Here is a 24051-nt window from a genome sequence, read left to right as displayed (position 1 = left end):
CCCACCAGAAATATATGACCATTCCACTTCCTCCACATTCTCATTAGTGCTTGCTATTGTCAGTTTTTCAAGATTTTTAGCCATTCAATAGGTGCATAGTGGCGTCTTGTAACTTTGATTTGCATTCTCTAATGTCTAATACTGTTGAGCATCTTTTCATGTGCTTTCTCAGGTGAAACTAAAGCAGGTATATAAAGGCCACAGTTTTGTAAATGCAGGTCAACCGCATAGGAAAATTAGCTTTAATATTAGTCTAATGGAACACTTAATGAGCAAGGGAATATACCCACCGCCCAACCACCAACACCGCTAAGCTGTTGGCATAAAATCCATTTCTTATGCATGGGAAAGAATGCCAAATAGAAAAGGGATTATATAAGAACAACTTAAGCTAAATAAAAATTGATTTTTCTATTTAGCTCACATTTAAGGTTGTCTGTGCTGACTCTTTTGTTAATTCATATCATCAAGAACCAACGATACTTGCAATTGGCTGGGTATTTCTTTATGTCTAAATATGCTAAAATATGTATATAATATCTGAGGTTAACTAGAGGTTGACCTACCTAAAGTCAATCCTGATTCTGATATAATTTTTGAAAAACACCAACAAAGCTTTGCTTACATTGGCAATTTGTGTATTCATTATATCAAATTTTGGAATGCTTAGCATAATTAATCATTACTTTGTTCCTCTCTCATGCCATAGCGTTTAGAACCTGAGACTTTTCATAAATTGAATCATATTGTTTACAAATCTCAGTTCACAAAGTGGTGATATATCGCATGTAGTTTAGGTTTATTATTCCAGTAAAACATCCTTTAGGAAGGGGAATTATAAATGAAGAATAGTATTCAGGCAGAAGCTATGAACAAAGTTCAAATACTTCTACAGGGGTATATAAGAAGAAATGCTGAGCCAGTATAATGACCTGATTTGCCTACTTTTAGGGACCAGTAAGGCCATTTACTAACATAAGAATGCTTAGGAGATAATTACCGGATACATGAGGTCAGCACCTCAGTTTTACATATGATTTAAACAAAAATAGCTCCAGTGGCTCTCACAAACCTAACTTACTGGGAGAATCACCCCCGTGAAGAAGTCACAAGTTTCATTTGCTATAGCACCAGTATATTTTGAGGAGCTTTCACATGCATGCTCTAAACAGATGCCATCACATTTTTTGGGGGATGAACTCAGACTCAACCGAGTTGGAGTTGGCACGATTATTATAAAAACTTCTCTCATCACTGTGATTCAGTGTGGTGGCTTTATAATTGTTCAGTCCATCCCTTTTCTTGATACAAACCTGTTGATTGCCTGCTCTGTACGTTATACTGCACTCAGGCCAGGTGGGAGGCACAATATACCAGAAATGGGAGGCATGGTGTGAGAAGTCAACAGACTTGGCTGTGGACATGAGGGCTACTCACACTGAATAATAGTGTGGCAATGCAAGGCAGCATCATCCCACCAATCAGAATGAATGATCCAGGCATTCAGGTGGTTTAGGACGGGGTACCCAGTATGTACACATGGGTGTATGTGTTGGGAAATGCTTATTAGTAATCCATTGGGTGGAGAAAGATGTTAGAACAATCATATATATTGATCTTTCTCTTAAAAAATCTTCACTGATATTTAACATGCAGATTGACACTGGTACTTATGTGGTAGGTACGTATGTGTGTCTGAAAGCGAGTCATGTGCTGGGGGAGTACACTGTGTAGGTTATCCCAGGGGAAGCGTGAGAGTGGGTTTCCACCACTGGGAGCATCTGATAGTCCTTTCATCCTTGCTGCCTGGTTCATTTACTTTCTGCCAATGGTGAGGCATTATGGGTTTCCCCGTGCCCAGATAAGGAGATTTAGTATGATCTGATTTTAACTAAACTAACACCCCTGGTCCCCAGAAGGGCTTAAAGGGATTCTGCAAAGGAGTGCAGGTTGAAATCACATAAGCATAGATGAACAACGGGAAAAAGGCCATCCTGTCTCTTTTCCCATTCCTAGTATTGGTTTTCAACAGCCACATCATGGTACATGGGCTGGAGTTGACCAAAAATATTAGATATCATCAAATTGGCAGCTTTAAATAGGGATATAAATCAACTTCCTTTAACATTGACCCGTGCCCTGAAAGTAACTCATATCTTGAGACATTAATATTAGTGCATGCATATAGTAATTCATAAATAAATATGTAGATATATATTGGGAAAATGAGCTTTAGCATGTCTTCTTGTTTTTCTTCTCCATTATCAAAGAAGCTTACTGACAAACTTCTTTGAGAGAAATGAAAGGGAAATTGGCTTTGGCTGATAGTGTGATTGGGAAAGATCTTAAAATGGGCCCTCAAGGTAGAGTAGAGTTAGAAAGGAGCCTTAAGACTAAGTAAGGACATCCCAGGCCTGGAGAAAAGTACACAAACAAACCAAGTGGCATGGAGTTGTTTGAGAAGGCTCTGGGAGCAAACATAAAATACAGTTGTGAAGCTTATGTGATTTTTGATCACGTGTATTAAATCCCCTAATTGTGTGAGGAAAGAGACTCTGTCTTCTAAGAGCAGCCATCAGGTCCTTGAGAGCTGCTTGCCTCTCTGCTGACTTGACCTCGTTGAGAATGCTTGGCATCCCTGTCTCCATGGTATCACCATGCCTGCCTCCTGCTTTCCAAACTCCTTCACCTCCAGCCCTTAGCAGTGGCTGACTGAGAGGAAGGTGCTTGAGTGTTCTTTCCTGAATTCTGGATCTGCCTTCCCCAAATTCACAAGCATCAGCCATGCCTTCCACATTCAGGAAGGTTTGATCAAGCCAGCAGGGAGGTGCAGGTGAAGGTGAACCTCAGGCAGAGCTAGGAAGCCTGAAAATCTCCTTAGTCGTCCTAACATGGAGCTTAAGAGAGTGGATTCTATTTCAAATCCTAACTGTGCCATTCAATAGCTATATCTTTGGGCCTGTAGCTAAACCTCTGTGGTGCTCAGATTCCTAATCTATAAAATGAGAAGGCTAAATGTGGCTATCCCAGTAGAGCTCTTTTGTGTGTTAAATGAGAGAAGGCACAGAAAGCACTTTGCACGGGGCCTTTCCTATGGAAAGAGCCCAGTAATATTAGTCCTTGATGTCATTTTACCATTATACTTGTTAAAGTCTAAAGTTGTTCAGCGTTTTTCTTTACCCATATCAAATGTCATTGTGAGTTAACAGCTCTTGAAAAAGTAGAAGCCTGGGGTAATCATTTCACAATGTTGATGTATATCAAAATATCACAGACATACCTTAAATATATACAATATGTACTTGTATATATTATACCTTTATAAAATATTATACCTTGATACAATTATACCTCAATACAGCTGAAAAAATTAGAATTTTTTTTTTTTTTTTTTTTTTGAGACAGAGTCTTGCTCCGTCACCCAGGCTGGAGTGCAGTGGCGTGATCTCAGCTCACTGCAACCTCCGCCTCCCGGGTTCCAGCGATTCTCCTGCCTCAGCCTCCTGAGTAGCTGGGATTACAGGCACACACCACCATGCCTGGCTAATTTTTGTATTTTTAGTAGAGCTGGGGTTTCATTATGTTGGTCAGGCTAGTCTGGAACTCCTGACCTCGTGATTCGCCCGCCTCAGCCTCCCAAAGTGCTGGGACTGCAGGCATGAGCCACCACACCTGGCCAAATTATAGAAAATTTTCATAAAAAAAAAAAGGAGAAGTACTTTAAACATACAACATGATCAGTTATCTAAAACACAAAGCCTGTATTAAATGCATACTTATTTATTAATCTTGGAGATTTTTCTTTCACCTGGCCAAGAAGGTCATTAAAAACTAAAGCATGTTTTTGGGGGGTTACTTACACTTCTCACCTTTTCTGTAAAAGAGCAGGCTTTTCTCTAATCTCATTTGATGCATCAAAATGTGTGGCCAGAAACTATTAATTGTGGTTCCATTTGGTCTGACAGATTCCTTCTAAAGCAACAGTTGAATGAATATTCAAGTTCTCTGTGACCTCTTCTCCCTGGCCCTCAGAGCTGCAAATAATGTGATCATTTTACATCAGTTTATTACACATTAGTCAGCTTGCTGATTTATTTTTAATCACATTCTGCATATTTCTAGGCATTAATCTGATGTTTATTATGAGAATTGCACATTTGTATTATTGGGATTCTTTTTTAAATAAAGAAAAACAATGGTAGGAAATAAGGCAGATTTTATGTATTAGGAGTATGATAAAGTATGCAGGTGTGTGATAAACCATGAGCATGTGAATTCCGCTTACCTTTTTAAAATTGGATTTTGATGGTATTTCAACTGGAAGCACAGGGGGCCTTGTCCTCCTTTAGATGACCATAAAGTAGTGTCCAATTGTGGATTAATTTCTCTCTTCCACCTGTTCTCACTATGTTGTATCCTGCCATTTCTCAAGAGTAGAAGGTAACGGTAATCACCCTAGGGATGTTATAAATCTCACTTTAAGACTAGTATTAGAGATACCACATGTGACCATTTAAAAATGTTTCACAAAGAAAATCACAGGATATTTGCCAGTCACTGCTTTTCCTAAAACCGTTCTGCTCATAGGAAAGGAAGTATAATTGGGAAGTGAAGGAAATGCTAAAAAATCCCATATTGAACATTTTTGAATTTAAACAGTTTGTAAGCCATTCTCTCTCTCAAATTTGGAACCAAGTCAAGAAATTTCAGAAAACATGACCCTAGCATCAATTACATATAACCTTTAGAAGGGCCCCCCCATCATAATGGCACCTTTAACAATGATGACTCTGATCTCTTCTGACACCCCCATCTCACCCCGCACCCCGTGAATCCAAGAAAGAGAAAGAGAGACACCTTTGTGCTTCCAGGAGTGACACTGACTCAGCAGACTTCTTAGAACAGGCGCCTTCTCCTTCCTGCTCTTGCCTACTTACTGTTCTCTTTTCTGCAGGTGGAATATGTGATCAAGTGTGACATGTCAGCTCTGCAGAAGATTCTGTATCGCCATATGCAAGCCAAGGGGATCCTTCTCACAGATGGTTCTGAGAAAGATAAGAAGGTACGTTGCGAAAGATGATGCAACTCCAGGTGCTGTGGTATGTCTTCTCATGGCTGTGACATTGAATATTCACAGGAAGCATCCCTGCTAATGCTGATTTGTTAAAGTAAATCACTGGACCTCCTTTGAGCTATTATAGCTGCCAAAGATAATCTCTTCACCTCTTAGCTGCATTGGGGCAGGAAGAAAGAAGGAATATGTTCATATTACCAAAATAGTTAGCTCTGCTTATGTCAATTTTGCAGCAAATATATTCTGCCTAAGTGTGGGGTGGCATTTTAGAAGGTTTTAAAATCCAGTTTCACTCCCTGGGCATCTGTTCTGTGCTTCTGTGTTCCGGAGTCCTACGGAATAGACAGTCATGTTGCAAAGCCATCGACTGGACATCATCCTTCAAGGTTCACTTTTTTTGTAGCATAAGTTAATCACAAGAAAGACATTATGTCTAACTCAGGAACTGCTATATAATTAAAGAAGCTTTGAACCACAAGGTGTGTAGGTGACTGAAAAAACCTATGGTCCTTTGTCCTTTGTATAAGAAGCCCAGTGTGAAGGATCTGAAATGTCTGACCAGTTAATAATTAATTCTATTTTTCCCTTTCCACTGATTCTTAGGGGAAAGGAGGTGCTAAGACACTTATGAACACTATTATGCAGCTGAGAAAAATCTGCAACCACCCATATATGTTTCAGCACATTGAGGTAAGTCTGTATTGTGTGTTTTGAGCCTGATTGTGCTAATCATACTAATGCTAGTTAAAAAAAACAAACAAACAGAAAAAAAAAAAAACCAAAATAGATTTAAAACATGTTGGTGGAAGTTGAGATGACATGATCTGATAGCTCGACAAGCAGAATTAACAAACATGAGTATTCTGGTTATGGGTTCTCATTGGCACCAAGCATTTGAGCATCTGGAATTTTATAACCAAGAGTTTAAAGTGGAGAGAAAATGCTATAAGCAGTGGCTCACTTGTGTGGGTTTGGGTAAGTACTGTGAATTACCTTGTTATACTGGGAGCTCTGAAATTGAAGATAATGATAAATACATTCAGCTTCTTCAAAAGAATCCTGTGAAAAATATTAAAATAATGTATTTATGACTTCTAAAGAGAAAGATTTTCTTTAAATATTTTCTTTGTAAAAGACACTGGCTTTAGTCTGTTACTTTGATTTATATTTTTCCTTTCTTGTTTCTGTCATGATGATGTAAATCCAGGCTTTCATCCTGATGCTTAGGTCTCTAGAAAGCTATTTTGCAGGGAGAGGACATTTTCTGCCATGTTCACTCCATGTGAATAAGTTTCCTAAATTGACAGTGTTTCACCCCAGTCGGCACAATTGACTGGAGCAGGAATAAAAAGGAGCCACAATTGTATTCCCCATTTGTCATTGCTGCTGCTGAGGCAAATGGTCCTGGTGGCAATTATTTGCCAGGGTAGTGCCTACTTGCTACTGCAAAATGGGCAGGAGACCTAGAGAACATCACTGCAGGGCTCCAGTGTCTGCACCAATTTATTTTAAAAAATACATAGAAACTTCTGGAAAGTTAAAACTTAATCGCAGTATAAAAATGGACTTGGAGCACTCTTCTTTTCGAATATTCTTTTTTGTCCCTTATTTTTGGCAGTTGTACATGTCAGGTCAGAGTATTCATTGCACACCATATCCACATGTCAGAGTTCTTTGCTAGCTGTGCTGGATAATTGGAAAGATTTCTGACACTGCTATTCCAGGAGTCCATAGGAGAAAGTATCCATAGACACTGGGAAGTGTAGCCATAGACATAGGAGAGAGTGTGTGGGCGTAGAGGAGAATATCCATAGACACAGGGGAAAGTACCTACATACTGGAGTAAAATGACAACAGCAACAACACTTTAAAAATCTCATGGCTGGGTGCAGTGGCTCACCCCTGTAATTTGGGAGGCCGAGGCAGGAGTTCGAGACCAGCCTGGCCAACATGGTGAAACCCCGTCTAAAACTACAAAATTACAAAACTACAAAAATTAGCTGGGTGTCGTTGCAGGCACCTGTAATCCTAGCTATTCAGGAGGCTTAGGAAAGAGAATTGCTTGAACCCGGGAGGTGGAGGTTGCAGTGAGCCGAGATCGCGCCGTTGTACTCCAGCCTGAGTGACAACAGCGAAACTCAGTCTCAAAAAAAAAAAAAAAAAAGTCACAGTTATTTACATGTATTGTTGAAGGGGAATGCAATGGCCAATAATGAGTTCATATCCACCAGGTCACTTTGTAACTGTGAACTGGGGTAAGTCCCTCAGATTCTTCATGTTGTAATGTGCTTGATGTGTAAACAGGGGTAATAATAGATTATAATACTGGCAGGAGGACCAGCTTTTAAACAATAACATGTGAAGCATCTTGTAAACTGATGGCATGTTATATCAGATTTAAGGTACCCATGAATTGGTGGTGGGTGTATGTTGGGTTCAGAGGAGCTGGGAAAAAAGTCGAATGATGAAACTGTCTGGGATTTTGTTAGTCTAACCTGTTACCCACTGTCCCATTTTTTCTGAAAACAATTTTAAGACACGTATGGTAATCTATGGGGGCCTTTGGGGACTTAGGAATTTTGAAGATTAAGCATCAATCTTACTTCGTTTTGGTTATCATAAAAGAAATGACCCCTTGAGCCATGCTGGGCTAAGTAGGGAAGGAAGGGAGATGATGCCTTCTGTCCTCCAGCTTCAGTTTGGAGGGTGGGAAAGGATAGAGGAGGAGGGGGAATCATGAAGGAAGCGAAGTTTAAGGTGCATGCCCTTCAGTACCTACCTATTGACATTTTAAGTAGCAGTTGGTAGAAAGGCAGACTCTGATTTGCAATTTTTTTTTCCTAGAAACAAGAGATCCACAGTTATTGGCAAATCTATTGACAACTATGGAACAGAGATGGTGTGTGAATTTGCCTTTGTTGTGTTTCGTTTGCCACACACCCTTTGTTCATACTAAATCCTGCCAGATGCTGAGCCTCAAAATGGGTCTCACTGCCTCCCTGGGGACCTTAAACTCAAGAAATGGAAACAGTATTTTTAACATGATGCTGTTACCTAATCTCCAACAGCATCCATTGACCCCTCTCTTTGGTTTTGACAATCCTGCTTGGAGACAGGGATGGAGCCTAATGGAGACCATGGGCTTGGTTCTAGGGGATGGAGTTGAGGTATTGGCCACAGTCCATCCTGTTAATTTTGCCACAGGGCTGGAGCCTACCATAGATCATGAGCATATTTGAGAGTACTGTTGAGCCCAGAGGGAAAGATCTGGTCCCCTTGGAGGAAAAGCTGCAGGGATCCAGGGAGGAGGGAAAGCAGAAAAGGGAGACAGCCGGTGGCTGATGTGAAGGTGTAACCTGCTCTCCATTCCCACAGATGGTTGCCATTCCCATAAAGTCAGAATGGAGAAATGCATGGAGAACAGTCATTTCTCATAAAGTCAGAATGGAGAAATGCGTGGAAAACAGTATTTCTTTCTGTGAATCAGAAAGGACGGAGTTGTGTGATTACATTCTGTATTCTGAAAACAGAAGCTGGACACTGGAGGGGTGCTGTACACCTAGGACCTTATTTGTAATAGAGGAAAGCACAGTATAGAAGAGACATTAGGATTTCACCTAACTGGCCAGGTGTGGTGGCTCATCCAGTAAGCCTAGCACTTTGGGAGGAAAAGGCAAGCAGGTCACTTGAGGTAAAGAGTTCAAGACCAGCCTGGCCAATGTGGCGAAACCCTGTTTCTACTAAAAATACAGAAAATTAGCCAGGCATAGTGGCACATGCTGTAGTCCCAGCTATTCAGGAGTCTGAGGCAGGAGAATCGCTTGAACCTGGGAGGCAGAGGTTTGCAATGAGCTGAGACTGCGCCACTGCACTCCAGCCTGGGCAACAGAGTGAGACTCTGTCTCAAAAAAAAAAAAAAGAAAAGATTTCACCCAACTAAGAATTATAATATATTATATAATCACAATTATTTTTATTGCTAAATTTTTCCACAATACATATTGTATTAGTCCAGTTTCATGCTGCTGATAAAGACATACCTGAGACTGGGTAATTTGTAAAGAAAAAGACGTTTAATGGACTCACAGTTCCACATGGCTGGGGAGGCCTCACAATCATGGCAGAAGGTGAAAGGAACGTCTTACATGGTGGCATACAAGAGAGAATGTGAGCCAAGTGAAAAGGGAAACCCCTTACAAAGCCACGAGATCGCGTGAGACTTATTCACAACCATGAGAACGGCATGCGGGAAACCTTCCTCATGATTCAGTTGTCTCCCCCAGGGTCCCACCCACAACACCTGGGAATTATAGGAGCTACAATTCAAGATGAGATTTGAGTAGGGACACAGCCAAACCCTATCACATATATTTATATATACATATTAATTCTGATTTGCTTGTTTTTGTGCTCTTCTAGTCTAGACTCTGTATTCCTTGAGTTCAGATCCACCCTAGAGGGTGGATCTCCAGAAATAACTATTGGCTCCACTATGGGCCAGTGGGTGCTCAGTGACTGTGTGATGGGTAAAGTAACCCTGTTATCTGAGAGTCTAGAGACTAGAAGAAACTCACAGGATACTTTTCTGGTGGAACAAAAGTCTGCATGCAATATACTGAATTTCTGGTTCATTATGTATGTAAGTTTTTTGCTTATTCATTAATTATTTTAACTATAGAAATAGGTAGGATAACCTCACTAAAAGAGTAATCATTAAGTTAATAATTACATTTTTTAAAATCGTTCTTTCTATCTCTCTCTTTTAAAGGAATCCTTTGCTGAACACCTAGGCTATTCAAATGGGGTCATCAATGGGTAAATCTCAAATTTTTTTTTTCTTTTAAAAAAAATGTTGTTGGCCTTACATAAACTCCTCCTCTCTACAGTGTTTCCTCTTGTGCAAATACTTACTTCCAGCCCTCTAAGTGCTCTTCAGTGGAGAAGTTAACCAAAACGGTATCAGCATTCTCTTTTACTTTACTGGCATAAATTATTACTTGCCTTAAGCAAGTGGCTATTCAAAGGACATAGATCTTATTTAATAGACTTAATAGTATCCTAGTGTTCTAAAAATGTTGTTGAAGCTTCAAAGGTTTGTTATTTATAACCAAAAGTATAGCTTGGGCTTGAAGAGAATTTATCTTATTAAATTTCACATTGACATTTGACATTAATGTACATGAGAAGAAATCTCTCATCTGCTGTAAATGTTTACAGTTTTATAGTCATTTGTTAGAGTGTGGTCTGTGTAAGAAATGTTTTTCATTAGCAATGGATGTTAAAGAGAATCTTGACTTGCAGCAACAAAAATGAACACTGCATTAACAGAAAGTGTGTGTGTGTCTGTGTGTGTGTGTGTGTTGCAAATTTGAAAAATGTATTATTAGGATGTAGTCATCATTTTTGGATCCCAAGGGCAGACAGTTTCACTGGGCTAAGAACCGGGAACTATAGCCTATCCTGAAGCAGTGCTGCTAAGCTTTCCCCACCTCTCCTTGCCTCTCTCTTCTGTGGGTTCTGTGGTTACTCCTGCTCCCATCAGCTTGGCCAGGGTTGCATGGTGAAAACACAGCTGTAGGGTATTTGGAGAACAGTTCTCGGAGTGGAGCATGAATGTCCGGAAGACATACATTTGAAAATGTGTCTGTTAGAAATAACGTATCCTGTGTCATAAAATCAACTACCAGATGAGACGTTTCAGTACCATAGATTACACGTGCCCTGGCGAGTTTTCCAAACAGTATCACCTACAATTCAGTTTTAATTGTATAACACAGCCCTGTTGATAAAAGAAAAAAATGGGTGAACAGTAGAGGGAAAAGGCCCTGCTTTAGCCTTTCTCCATATCACAGCGTCTTCTGCATCTCATACGCCCAACGTGTTTTTGACTTGTACTTGTATAGTAATCCAAGACTCGTGTCCTACCCCAGGCCATTCTTACATGGCGTCCATAGTGATCTTATAAAAAGGCACGCCAGACCTCATCGCTCCCCTGCCTAAAACCCACTGATGACTTTTCGTTGCACTGAAAATGAAAACGTTGAGTGTAGCTCATAGAGCCCCGCACGGTCTGTTCCTAGTCCCATCCTCCACCTCTCTGTCTTCATCTCCCAGTATTCTCTCCTCACTTCTGTTGAAGCCATGCTCACTGTTTTGTTTTGTTTTTTTTTAATTTCTCAAATCCTTCTGTCTCCTTTACCCCTCAGGACCTTTATGCATGCTCTTTCCTCTCCCTGGAGTCTCCTCCTCTCCACCCCAGTGCCCCCATTCTTCACCTGGATGCCTTTTTACTCATTATTTCAGGTTTTAGCTAAAATGTTATCTCTTCAGGGAGGTCACCTCTGACACTCTAAACCAGTGGTTGGCAAACTTTTTCTGTAAAGATCCAGATTGTAAATATTTTCAGCTTTGTGGGCCATAAAGTGTCTGCCACACCTGCTCAGCGTAGCCTCTGTAGCATGAAAGCAGCCAGACAATAGAGATGAGTGAGTGTGGCTGTGTTCTGATAAAACCTTGTTTGTAAAAACAGACAGCAGACTGGGCCAAAGGTTGCCAAACTCTGCTCCAATCTAAAGAAGGCATCACATGTTGCTGTGAGTTTTCTCACTGGAACTTGTTATTTTAATAGTATTTATTACAATTTGTAATTATCCATTTAGTAAAATGAGACTCTGTTTTGCTTCTTATTATATATATGGCTAGCACTGTGCTTGGTACATAGTAGGTGATCAATAAGTATTTAGATGAATCTTAAGTGCCCTGAATTAAAAATTTAAAAAGTTATATACTGAATAAGGAGAAATTTACAGAAACATGGCATATACGTGTGTGTGTACGTGTGTGTGTGTGTGTGTGAGAGAGAGAGAGAGAGAGAGAGAGAGAGAGGGCGAGGAGAAAGAATAAGTTGAGAGAAAGATTGAAAGTATTAAGAACATGAAAGTGGTTCCTTTTCTTTCTAGAACCTGTCGTCATACCTAGTATATGCAATGCACTTTTCATGGGTTTTATATGAATATATTTTCTTTTTCTGCTAAATATTCTCATTGCTTTGGAGTTCATATTCATTCATTCATTCATTTCACAGTTACTTATTGAATGTTTACAGTGTACAAAGGACTATATGAAAAGCAAAGCAATGCTGGATTTTTCAAGAAGACAGAAGTAATACTGTCTTCTTGTTTTTGCATTTTTTTGGGTTCAGGGCTGAACTGTATCGGGCCTCAGGAAAGTTTGAGCTACTTGATCGTATTCTGCCAAAATTGAGAGCGACTAATCACCGAGTGCTGCTTTTCTGCCAGATGACATCTCTCATGACCATCATGGAGGATTATTTTGCTTTTCGGAACTTCCTTTACCTACGCCTTGATGGTAAGTGCATAAGGCATTAGGCTCAGAAGCCATACTACTGAAAATGAAGGGATAATGGGCACTTAGATCCAATCTCAGCCAAAAAGAAGGGGTAAAATTGAAGAATTGACTAGAAGCATTGGGAGCAGTTTTTCTAGATAGCAATTTTTTGCATCCTTAAGCTTTAAATAAGCTGACCTCATTTGTGCAGCTGCATAGCCCACAAATAAACCAACACAAATGAGTTTAGAGTCACTTATGAGTACCTAAATAAAATAAAATTAAAGTAAATTAAAATTTTAAAATCTTCCTTGCTCTTAAAATTGTTACCTATGTGCCAAAGATATAGAATGCATTGACACACCTTTAACTTTTTCAGTTAAGGCATATTTTAAGGGGATAAAGGCTATGTCACTTTTCTTTGTAACAATACAATCATTCATTTAAGATTATATTTATCATTAAAGCCCCCCTCTTCCTAAATAAGACGTATCCACATGTTATATTGTTAAGAGACATGACTTCATTGTTTCCTGGATTTTGCAAGCTATGTAAAATATTTGCCTGGTTTTAAGAGTGAAATTTAAATACCATGTCCTAAAAATTAGTAAGAAAAAATATTAATGGAAGCAAATATGATTTTAGGGATAATCCCTAAATTATTTTACGATTTGGATATCAGCCATAATATACTAGAGGTTGAAAGTATCAGCATTTATACACAATGGAAGGGCATAAATATGGCATTCAAAGAGTGGTAAGTAGGAATAGAAGTTAATTTACAGTCAGGATGCTATTTAATCCCTGGGTAGAAAAGAGGATACTGCTAATACCAGTATTTATCTAATGCAGTATTACCATTGTTAAATGGGAAACTTAAGGTTTATGTTTCATTAAAAGACTTTATTTTCAATCCAACATTTTGTTTCACTTTTTCCCTTAATTGAACGTAATTGGATAGATACCAAACTCAGACGTGCCGTATGTTCTCTGACTTAAGGTTTTAGGTGAATTCTCTTTATGGTCTGCCTCTTAGGGTATTATTAATTAATTTTCAAATTAATTATACCATTTGACAAACTTGATTTTTTTTTTATTTTATTTTGTTTTTATTGAGACAGAGTCTCACTCTGTCACCCAGGCTGGAATGCAGTGGCATGATCTCAGCTTACTGCAACTTCTGCCACCCGGGTTCAGGTGATTCTCCTGCCTCAGCCTCCCGAGTAGCTGGGATTACAGGCATGTGCCACCACGCCCGGCTAATTTTTTTTTTTTTTGTATTTTTTAGTAAAGATGGCGTTTCACCATGTTGCCCAGGCTGGTCTTGAACTCCTGACCTCAAGTGATCCACCTGCCTCGGCCTCCCAGAGTGCTGGGATTACAGGCATGAAACTTGATTATTTAAACCCCTTTACCTCTCCCCTCCAAATTACATAACGAATGAATGGTTACGTAAATGTCAATTTTTAGTTCACAAATACAGTCCTATTAGGCACAGTTTTTCTCTGTTGGCAAATTTCCTTTATTGTCTCTTCTCCTTTGACTGGATCCCTGCCTCCGGAAAGTGGAAAATTCAGCACTCTTCTTTCAAAAGACAAACTGTCCTTTACCTGCTGCTCAAGTGAGGGGCTGTGGGGTTGTGGGGCTGTATTTTCCCCTGAACTGACAGCCCCACACAGGTGTCCTGCGTAACTATCACTTGCTACTTTGTGGCATTTCATTTCCAATCTCAGGTCTCTGAGGACTGCTTCTTTGGAATATTTGCATCTATCAAACTGGTAAGAAGTGACTTCCTGGAAACAAATTGCTTTCATGTTTTCTTGTCAGCCTGAGAGGTTCTCTTTAATAGTTTATTGGCTGCTGTCCTTTTGTTAGTAATAGTCACAACAGCTAACATGTATGGAACACGGCTCTGTGGGACTCTGGGCCAAGCATTTCATGTGCATTATTAATTTGATTTTCTCAATAAATAAGCTACCGTTATCCCTGTCAACCAGTGTGCCATTATGATGCCCATTTAAGGATGAGAAAACAAAGGCATATGGTGAAACCAGGTTCTAACTTGGATCTCTTTGATTCCAAATTAGCTCAGTTTTAGCAGATCCAGAGAGGTATACCCCATCTCTGAAAATACAGGCTTCTTCTCTAGCTACAACATTTTAAGAATGATTTTGAACTTATTTAAAATTTTCAGTTGACTAATTGCAAACCACCATGCACTAGAGATACAGGATGGATGAACTATTCACTGTTGCTGCTCTCAGAGTCCTTACCATTAGGTGGAAGGAGACAGACAAGCAAATTGCCTAACATGTTACAGATGGAATTGAAAAGGCACCTTTCCGTAAGAAACAGCAGCTGTTCCTTTTAAGGGTGGACAGAACTAATGGACAAACAATCAATATACACACAGATAAGTTAGTACACACACTTCCAGCTGAACCCCCTTCTGTCCCCCATCCCACCACCCAATTATTAAAATGACTTCAGATTTTCATTGCTGAATTTGATGTCTCAGATTTTGACTTTAGGGGAAAAAAAATCACTTGATGAGAGCTAAGCAGAAATTTTCTGCAAAGATTATGGTTGCATGAATAGATTTAGCTAATACTCCATATAGTTTTTGTTTTTACTGGAAATGATTTTTGAGTGAGAGCAAGTGGTGAGGTTTTATCCCAGAAGACAACATTTTCCAAAAGCAGGTGAAACTGAGTTAAAATTAGTCATCATGAAAGTCTGACAGTGTGTTCCTTCTGGTAAATTCTGTAATTTTCAACACAGTTGCCCTATTAATTGTATGCTTATAATTGGTGATGTATGAAAGTCTGAAAGACCATGAAACTGATGTTAGTATTGAGCACGTTAAATCTTGTGCCACTTGCAAGGAGTGTCTGCCTTTGGATAGACTGTTACATGGTAGTTTGAATCTCCCTGAACAATATTAAAAATTTTGTTAAATTTAACAAAAAAAATTTGTTAAATTAAAAAAAATTTGTTAAAAAGATTGCTGATGATCAGCAAAGATCTTGACTTGGAAATCTGTGACAGAAATGGTTTTCTAGCAAATTGCAAACCTTGTGATAAGAAATGCCATAGCTTTGTATGAAAAACGACTTAATCTTTTTTGTTTTTTATAATTTGTCAAGTTCCCAGCTATTTATACAGTTTATTTTATTTTATTTTATTTTATTGAGACGGAGTCTCGCTCTGTCCCCCAGGCTGGAGTGCATCTCGGCTCACTGCAACCTCCGCCTCCTGGGTTCAAGCAATTCTTGTGCCCCACCCTTCCAAGTAGCTGGGATTACAGATGTGTGCCACCATGCCCAGCTAACTTTTATATTTTTAGTAGAGATGGGGTTTTACCATGTTGGCCAGGCTGATCTCGAACCCCTGACCTCAGGTGATCCGCCCACCTTGGCCTCCCAAAGTGCTGGGATTACAGGTGTGAGCCACCATGCCTGGCCTACACAGTTTAAATACACACCAGATATATGGTTGGCCTGTTTGCTTGAGGTATCTGGTATAGGGTCTGAAAACTCCTTTGACCAAATAATTTTATTTGGATATTCCTTTTGTTTTTCAGTGCTTTATTTTGCATGTAAGGTTATTTCATCTCAGTAGGCATTGGTTGTATTTATATCTTATGTTACTGGCCAGATCCACGTCTGTTCTGCCCACGTGCAGTAAATCAATCACTGTGACACAGGTTTTGCAAAAGAGAAAAGATTTATTCACAAGGGCCCCAAGCATAAAGATGGAAGAACAGCCCTCAACTCTACCTCCCTGAAGATAAGGTTTAAGGATATTTATGGGGTAAGGAAGTGGGGTGGTGTAAGGCACAGGGAAAGGTGATTGGCAGTGGGGAAAAATGAAGTCACAGGTTCATTCTACACAAGCATAGCCAGGGTTCATGGCATTTCCTAGGACATACATAAAAAAAAAGGCAGAGTCAGCATGATCTGATGGTGGAGTTTTTGGCTCTCCAACATCAAAAGGCCATCTCTTGGGCACTTGTGCTCAGGCCCAGTTTAAGGGCCAGTGGTGTCAACGGGTTTGAACTGGACAGAGCTGGCCAAAGTTCCTGAAAAACAACTGAAGTAACCATTACCATGGTGACGTATGCATGTTATCTGTAAAGTAGCCAGTGAAGGTCAAGTTTGAGCATTCAGCAGCAAGACCTTCAGCTACTGCAGCCTTCAGCTTCATGGAAAAAGAGAAAACAAAAATAACAAAAAGCAAGAAACCAGAAGCATGCAGGGCAGGCAGACCTGATGAGATTAACTGTTTGGTTTCATTAATCCGTGTGATTATCAGCTGGTTCATTTTCAGTTAATCAAAACTGTTGAACTTCTATCCTGAGAGGATAGATGTATAGTTTTGTACCCAGTTTTCAGAAACACAGATGCCATGATCTCTTCTTTCCCCATTTTAGAAGAAATTTTTGGTTTCTGTGGCTTTTCATTCAGTTTAAGGCAGAGGAGAAATATGTGAACCATTAATACATATAATTTTTAAAAAAATCCTTGTAGCTGGAAAGATGATAGAGAAGGTTTCACAGCAGAAATATCTTCCATTAGCGTCGTGAACAGATAGTTCACCATGCTCTCAGAAAGCCAATTCTGAAAATAAAAGAAAAAAGAGCCCCACATTTGAAAGCTCACTCATCAAAGCATGTTTAGTGCCCCTCCTCCAAAATCTGAACTCGGACAGTTGATCGTGTCGGACCTCACCAGTTCACTAAACTCGAAACCTAATGGAGACAGTAAATTGGGTCAAAAGAATGTGACTCCATGTGACTCAATGAGAGCCCCCAGACCCCTCATTCCTAATCCCTGTTTGCTGTATGCAGGGAAGTGATTTGTTTTCTCCCTCTTCAGGAGGGCATTTGTTATTTTTATTAAACGTGAAAAACAGATCGTCCCCATGTTTGAGAACTTGGCCCTCATAGTAACTTGATTTCATTAGCTATAGTCACTTAAATGTTTTAATCCTCTGAAATAAATTGCTGGTATGTTTTCATCCTTAAAAAATGAACAGCATGTAGGAATAATATTTGAATAGCAGCTGGTCAGAGACTGTCATGTAACATGCATACGTATTTCCCAACAGCCTAAAGCCTTTTTTCAAAATTCAGCATCTAAGCTTTTCTGGTGAAATATGTTCAGATGGAATACTGGTGTTTTTTTTTTCTCCCCTTCCACAATGCATTTCATGAAATGGCTGGGTAAATACATTACACATACATAATATGTGATCGAGTGGCTCATCTGAAATGCAAGAATGCCCCAAAAGTGAGCACCAGACTCTGAGGTTTGGTACTCTCTGCTTATTCACTATTTTGGATCCTCTTCAGACCCCGTGGGGCAAACCACCCCCAAGTATTTAACATGCTGCTCTGTTTAGTTGGTTTTGATTTAGCATGCTTTGAACTCAACAGAGCAGGATGATAACGTGAGAAACAGACTAAGAGATTTCTTGTGGGGGGGGTGGGGATTATTGTGGCTTTAAGTCTTGCTAACAAGGATAAAATTATTCCATTTGCAAAAAAAAATTACATTCATAATTTATGTTTTTACCAACCAGACCATACTTAGTAGTAATCCAAACGGTAAAGTAGTAGAAAAGAACTTTCCTTTTTTTTCTATTTTCTTGGCATAAAAAAAGTCCTTGCTTTAATGCCTATTGGCAAAGTTTCTTTAAGCCATTATTACAGTTTTAAGTGCACGTGTGTGTGTGTGAGAGCGAGAGACAGGGCGAGAGAGGGAGTGTGTGTGTTCTTAAAATTATTTGTTGTTATAAATCACAGAAATAAATCCAAAAAATGTTTTCATTGTTTTAGGTGAGAGTAAGGATTTTGTAAAATTTGTGAAGTTGCGAAGATGCCTCATCAGAAATGTTTAAGCTGTTTCTTTCTTTTTTTTTGTAATTGCAAAATGTTCAAAGTTTTTTGTCCAGAAGTACAAAGCCCTGGAAATTACCTCACCAGTGTTAGGAGGAGTCTGGGTATATTTCTCGAAGGAAGCAAGCCTTTTTGTCTCGTTCTGTGCCATTTTCAGACAAGAGTTAATTGGCAAATTAATTTTTCTGATCCCCTCAGGCACCACCAAGTCTGAAGATCGTGCTGCTTTGCTGAAGAAATTCAATGAACCTGGATCCCAGTATTTCATTTTCTTGCTGAGCACAAGAGCTGGTGGCCTGGGCTTAAATCTTCAGGCAGCTGATACAGTGGTCATCTTTGACAGCGACTGGAATCCTCATCAGGTCTGCATGTCCCACTGCATGTCCCATGATCAGGTGCCCAGGCCTCCCTCTGGAGAGCAACTAAAAGATGATCAGTTTCATTACTCACATTTACAGGACAGAGCAAATATCTAAACTAGCGGGCTGTTGCTTTCTTGGAGCCAATTCTTCTGGCTGTTTTCTTATCTCCCTTAGAGCATAGATGCGAGGTCCCACATATGCCTTTGAAGAGCTGAAGTTTGAGGTAGAAAAACTTAGTTTCTGCTGAGTTTTCATCCCATCTCTTGGGATTGCCATTGAACAAAGTATGTTTAATGAGGGAGAAATCAAAACTGTTGCAAAATCATAGCAGTAAGAACAATAGCAGCCATCATCTATGGGACCCTTCATCTGTGTCAGCCTCTTGGGCATTTTTTCATTCAGTTTTACGACAACCCTGTCAGACGGTTAATATGATTCGAATCTTTGCAGTCAAGGAAACTGAATCCTAGGCAGGGTAAGTAACTTCCCCAAGGCCAAATAGTATTACAGTAGTTAACCTTTTATTTTGTGTTTTGTTTAAAGTCATCATCAAAACATATTCTAATGAGCATTTATTGTTGTAAAGCTCTTTTAGCCAGGTAAGTTCAGGGCTATCCTTTTAAAGCAGTACTTTGATTTTTTTTTTTTTTTTTTTTTTTTTAAATTGAGCGGGTCTCTTATGGCACTGGTTTTCTAAGTTACTCTGGGAGGTGAGGCATCTGCCTGTAGGATATTGGGTAGGGTGATATTGGTCAAGATTTGATTCATACTGGAGCAAATGTTGAATTCAAAACAGTAAAAATGAAGACCAGGTGTGGTGGCTCATGCCTGTAATCCCAGGACTTTGGGAGGTTGAGGCAGGAGGATTGCTTTGAGCCCAGGAATTTGAGACCAGCCTGGGCAACATGGTGAAACCCCGTCTCTGCAAAAAAATACAAAAATTAGCTGGGCACAGTGGCACTTATACCTGTAGTCCCAAGTTCCTCAGCAGGCTGAGGTGGGAGGATTGTTTGAGTCTGGGAGGCAGAGGCTGTAGTGAGCCATGATCGTACCACTGCTCTCCAGCCCGGGCGACAAAGCAAGACCGTGTCTCAAAAAAAAAAAAAAAAAAAGCAAAAAGAAAATGGCAACTCTCACGTAGGAGTATGAATTCTACATCAGCTTTTCCTAGGCTCCTCATTGAGCCCTGGTTTTCTCAACAGTAACACTATCTCACTGGGTTGCGAAGATTGAGTGGCAGTGCCATATAGCGTCACTTTTGGCAGGAAATCACATTCAGGAGTACATTAGAATTCTAAGGGAGCTTTTAAAAAATATGCATGCCTGCTTTCTGTTCCCTACCACCCCACCCCAGTTTTCTTACTCAGTGGAGCTAGGTGCTTCCTCTGAGCGCTCCCAGGAGATTCTGAAATAGATTCTCATACAGATGAGGAGCACTGATTTAAAGACTCAACGGTGGGCCCAAACCACCAACACTGGGCCACTGCGTGTACTTACCATTCTCTGTAGGTGAATAAATTAAAGCGACTATTAAAATTTTCTGATCTTGAAAAGGATTGGGAGCCACCAGCACAGAATATATTAGTTCTAAGTCTTCAGGAAATATGGTTACGTATTTTTATAAATACATAAAAGTGTTCCATTCCAAGGCTCAGGTAGAATTCATATTGATGTGAGAAATCTGCAGTTTTCCTTTTTAGCATTATGGATTCAGTATTTGTTCCACAAACATTTATTGAGTGAGTGTCTGTTATGCAGCAGGCACTGAGCTAGGCTGGGTATCTAAGGGGGAGGAAGGAAGACGTGATGTGACTCCTGTCCTCCTGGTGTGCTCAATGTGATTGGATGTTTAGATTATCCTTGCTGGTACCTAAGTATTGAGGACGATCTATAGGTGAATGGAGAGTTTGCTTGTGTTCTGTCTTCGGAGGTAAGCATTTCCACTGACTCTTAGATGTTTACCTTCACTGGCACAGTATACAGTATAAATTCTAAAAGCCACTCTTCCAGGAAATGCTAATTTAACATGGAAAATAACTCTGGGACATCTGTATGATGTTCCACCCCACCCCGCCTCTCATTTTTTTTTCGTACTTTCTCTCTAGCTCTGTTAAAAACTTTGAACTCTAGAATCAAAGTAAATTGCAGTAACATGAAATAGTCCCGTCTTAACTACATGTGAACTAAAGCTTCGGCAGCAAAACACAGGATCCCAGATTTTCTCTGGTGGAATTTACAACAGGTTCCTCACACTGGGCCTCTGCAAGTATTTCTAGCTGCCATAGGTAGATTCACTTCCACCCGATTGAATAAACTGAGCTGACCAGATTTTTCATCTGTCACTGAACATGACCATTAGTTTGGTCAAATTTTTCTTTTTCAGGAATCAGTGATTTTATAGTGATAAAGATCCATCTGAGTTTTCATTTAAAAGGTACAGAACTCTACTAAATACTGTTAGGCACTTTGCATACCTCACCTCAAGTAATCCTCAAAATATCTTCTACATAAGGAAACCAGTCAATGTTAGCTTGCTCATGAGCACCCCACCGGGATCATTCACACCCATGTCTGTTTAGGTTTCAGTTTGAATACTGGGTTTGAGCTCTTTCTACCTTGCACCCTTGCATATAGATTGTATAGCCCCCAAAATGAAAATTGTGAAGGTCTTTGTATCAGGTTAATTTTAGCATGCATTGAAGAAAAATTTCTATAAGTATGCATTATCATGTTGAATCAAAATTAAGGCACATTGGTGAAAATAGGGGATTTGACATAGGTTGGCAGATAGAGGCCTTAATGTTGCTAATTGAGGACCCTACCTAGAAGCAAAGATAGAACTCATGATTGTGGAATGAACAAAAAAAATCCCACCAGGTTGCCAAGACTCTCATTTCCAAACTGTTGATTAGAAACACGGGTTGGTACTTGTGTTTTTTACCCACGGAGCTGCAGCTGTGTTGCTATTACAGAATGGTCAACCACATTTAGCTTGCAGACCCTCTTCTCAGACCAGGCTCTTAGCTTCAAGTGTTATCAGACCTAAGGCAGTGTGATGAAGTTTCAGACCACCTAACTGAGACTTCAGAAATACCGAGGAATCCATCCAATAATTACAGCACTTCTTGGTCACAATATTCCGCCCCCCACATTTTGGCTTAGAGACTCAAGCTTACATTTCGTTAAACTTCTCCAGCCTAGAAATATTAGCTTTTGTGACCTTCCAATTAGATGGGTGATCTGAAACACACAAACACACATCACTGCTACCACCACCAAACAAAACTTAACTGCAGCAAATTCCCAAGGATTCTGTAATGTCTGCCCTTGTTCCTATGTTGTCCATGTGCCCTGCTTCCTCACCTGTTCTATTCATATTCTGCTGCCCCCTGCAATTAGTATTTTTGTGGTTTTGTCAGCATCTTCTTGGACAAGGGTCAGCAATCTACTACTCGCGGGCTCGGTCTGACCTGCCACTTGTTTTTGCACCCCCACAGGTGAAGAATGGTTTTCACTTTTTAAAGTATAAATTAGAAAATGGTGGGGAAAAGAGTATCAGCCTTCTGGTGAGAACAGTTGTTCAATTTTTGCTTCTGGACCAGACAGCATAGAATGTTTAGTATTGCGCCCATTTTAGAGACTGTTGGCCTCTGTTCCAGGAGATAGTGAAAAGCCTCATGACACAGACCTTGTCATCTTGACTGCTGTTAGCAGGTCTGGTGAAGATATGTGGAGAGGGACGGTTGAACTAAAAGGTTAAAAAGGAACTTCAGGGTGTTCTAGAGCTTTTTGTCCCCTTTGGATTTGAATGATCCACCTTACATTCTCCTCTTTAGAAAATAATCTAATATAGATGGGTCCCAGCTGTTTTCATGGCTCAGCACTATGATATTTATATTAACTTATTCAAATATCTGCTGAGGAAGAAGTTTTGCCTAATTGGCTACTTAATTTTAAAGGTCCCTGCAGCAAAAACAAATCTCCAGGGCAGCCTTTTGTCTGCTGCCTTCTTGTGCTACAACAGGTGACCAGGAGACTTGTCTGGTCAAGAAGACGGGTTTACAGCTGTTGAGCATCAGCTCTCTGCAAACTATGGTGCCAGGGATGTGGGATACAGAAAACAGACTTTTGCCCTAAAAATCTATAGAGTCTAATGGGAGACATGTGTAAACAACTAATTAGCATCAGCCCAGATAACATCACCTGGACCACAATGAATAAAAGCCACATGCCAAGAAGTTTTTATTATGTAGCTGTAAAATTAGGTAATTCTGTTTCATGGGCTCATGAAGGTTTTTATTTAAAAATTTCATTAAAGCTTTTTTCTTCTTATTAATATATGAGTAACATTTAAAGCAGAAAAAAAGCAAAATGTAAGCAAAGTGAAGAAAGTGAAATAACACCTATAATCTTATCACCTGGAGATTTATGTTGTTGGCATGTTGGTGTTTGTCCTCCTACCTTTTTCTTTATATAGATAAATTTGCACATGTAAGATCAGAATGCACATGGTTCTTTTTAACTTGTTTTCACTTATGTCATTAAATCTCCTACAATATAATTTTTATGATACTTTGTTGATACATACATATAGTAGGATACTATAATTCATTTAACTAATTCAGTATTGTTGAATGTTTCTTTTTTTAAAAAAAAAAAGCCATTGAGAGAGTAAATTATTCTGAGAAGGTACATCCTTATTTCTAAATCTTTGTGCATATCTATGATTATTTGTTTAGGATACATTTCCAGAAGTAATATTTCTAAGTCAGAGACATAGACAGTTTTAACACTTCTAATAGGTAGTGACAAATTTCTGTCCCCAAAAGTTCACCAGTTGACTACCCAACTAGCAATCCTTTTGATTTCCCAAATTGAAGACCGAGTCTTTGATAAGGTTAGGTTCTAGGAAGTTGACTACCTGAGCAGTCAGTGTGTGTGTATGTGTGTGTGTGGTAAGATGTATGTATGTACAATACCTGAATGTACAACTCAGTGATATTTTTAAAATAATCTTCAACACATCACACCAAAGAAAAGGCGTTTCTTGCAACTTAAGGTTAGTTGTAGGTGTTATGTAAGTCATAATTCTGACATTGGACATTGGTGTCTTGTTTAATGTTTTAGATATGGACTCCATCTGATGGGGAAGCTAGAGACAGATAAAAACAATATGATACCTGGATTTCAAAACCTGAGATGTATTTCAGTTGGCTTGGTTCATTTAAACCCAGGTTTCTTGAACTAGGAATGACATTGAATTTTTCCAAACGTAGCTTGTGTATTTTTAAAACGTAAGCAAAATCCTACCTTAGTGAAGGTGACATACAGAACCCTTCCATGTTTCCCTCTGGGGTGGGGTCCGGTTT

General features: G+C 39.5%; 1 protein-coding gene across 8 annotated transcripts in view; it reads left to right on the top strand.

Annotated features, from left to right (window-relative positions):
* SMARCA2 (SWI/SNF related, matrix associated, actin dependent regulator of chromatin, subfamily a, member 2) overlaps positions 1-24051 on the top strand; it is a 178097-nt gene that overhangs the window by 76338 nt on the left and 77708 nt on the right. For all 8 annotated transcript variants that reach the window (XM_054657899.2, XM_054657897.2, XM_054657898.2 and 5 more), the window contains exons 20-24: positions 4955-5062; positions 5678-5764; positions 9843-9889; positions 12276-12442; positions 18519-18682. In XM_054657899.2, coding sequence (XP_054513874.1) covers positions 4955-5062; positions 5678-5764; positions 9843-9889; positions 12276-12442; positions 18519-18682 — 573 coding nt within the window. The remainder of the gene's footprint in view (positions 1-4954; positions 5063-5677; positions 5765-9842; positions 9890-12275; positions 12443-18518; positions 18683-24051) is intronic.

This window comes from Pan troglodytes, chromosome 11 (genome assembly GCF_028858775.2).
Source record: "Pan troglodytes isolate AG18354 chromosome 11, NHGRI_mPanTro3-v2.0_pri, whole genome shotgun sequence".
Lineage (NCBI taxonomy): Eukaryota > Metazoa > Chordata > Mammalia > Primates > Hominidae > Pan > Pan troglodytes.
Note: the sequence above shows the minus strand (reverse complement) of the source record. Positions and strands in the feature narration are given on the sequence as shown.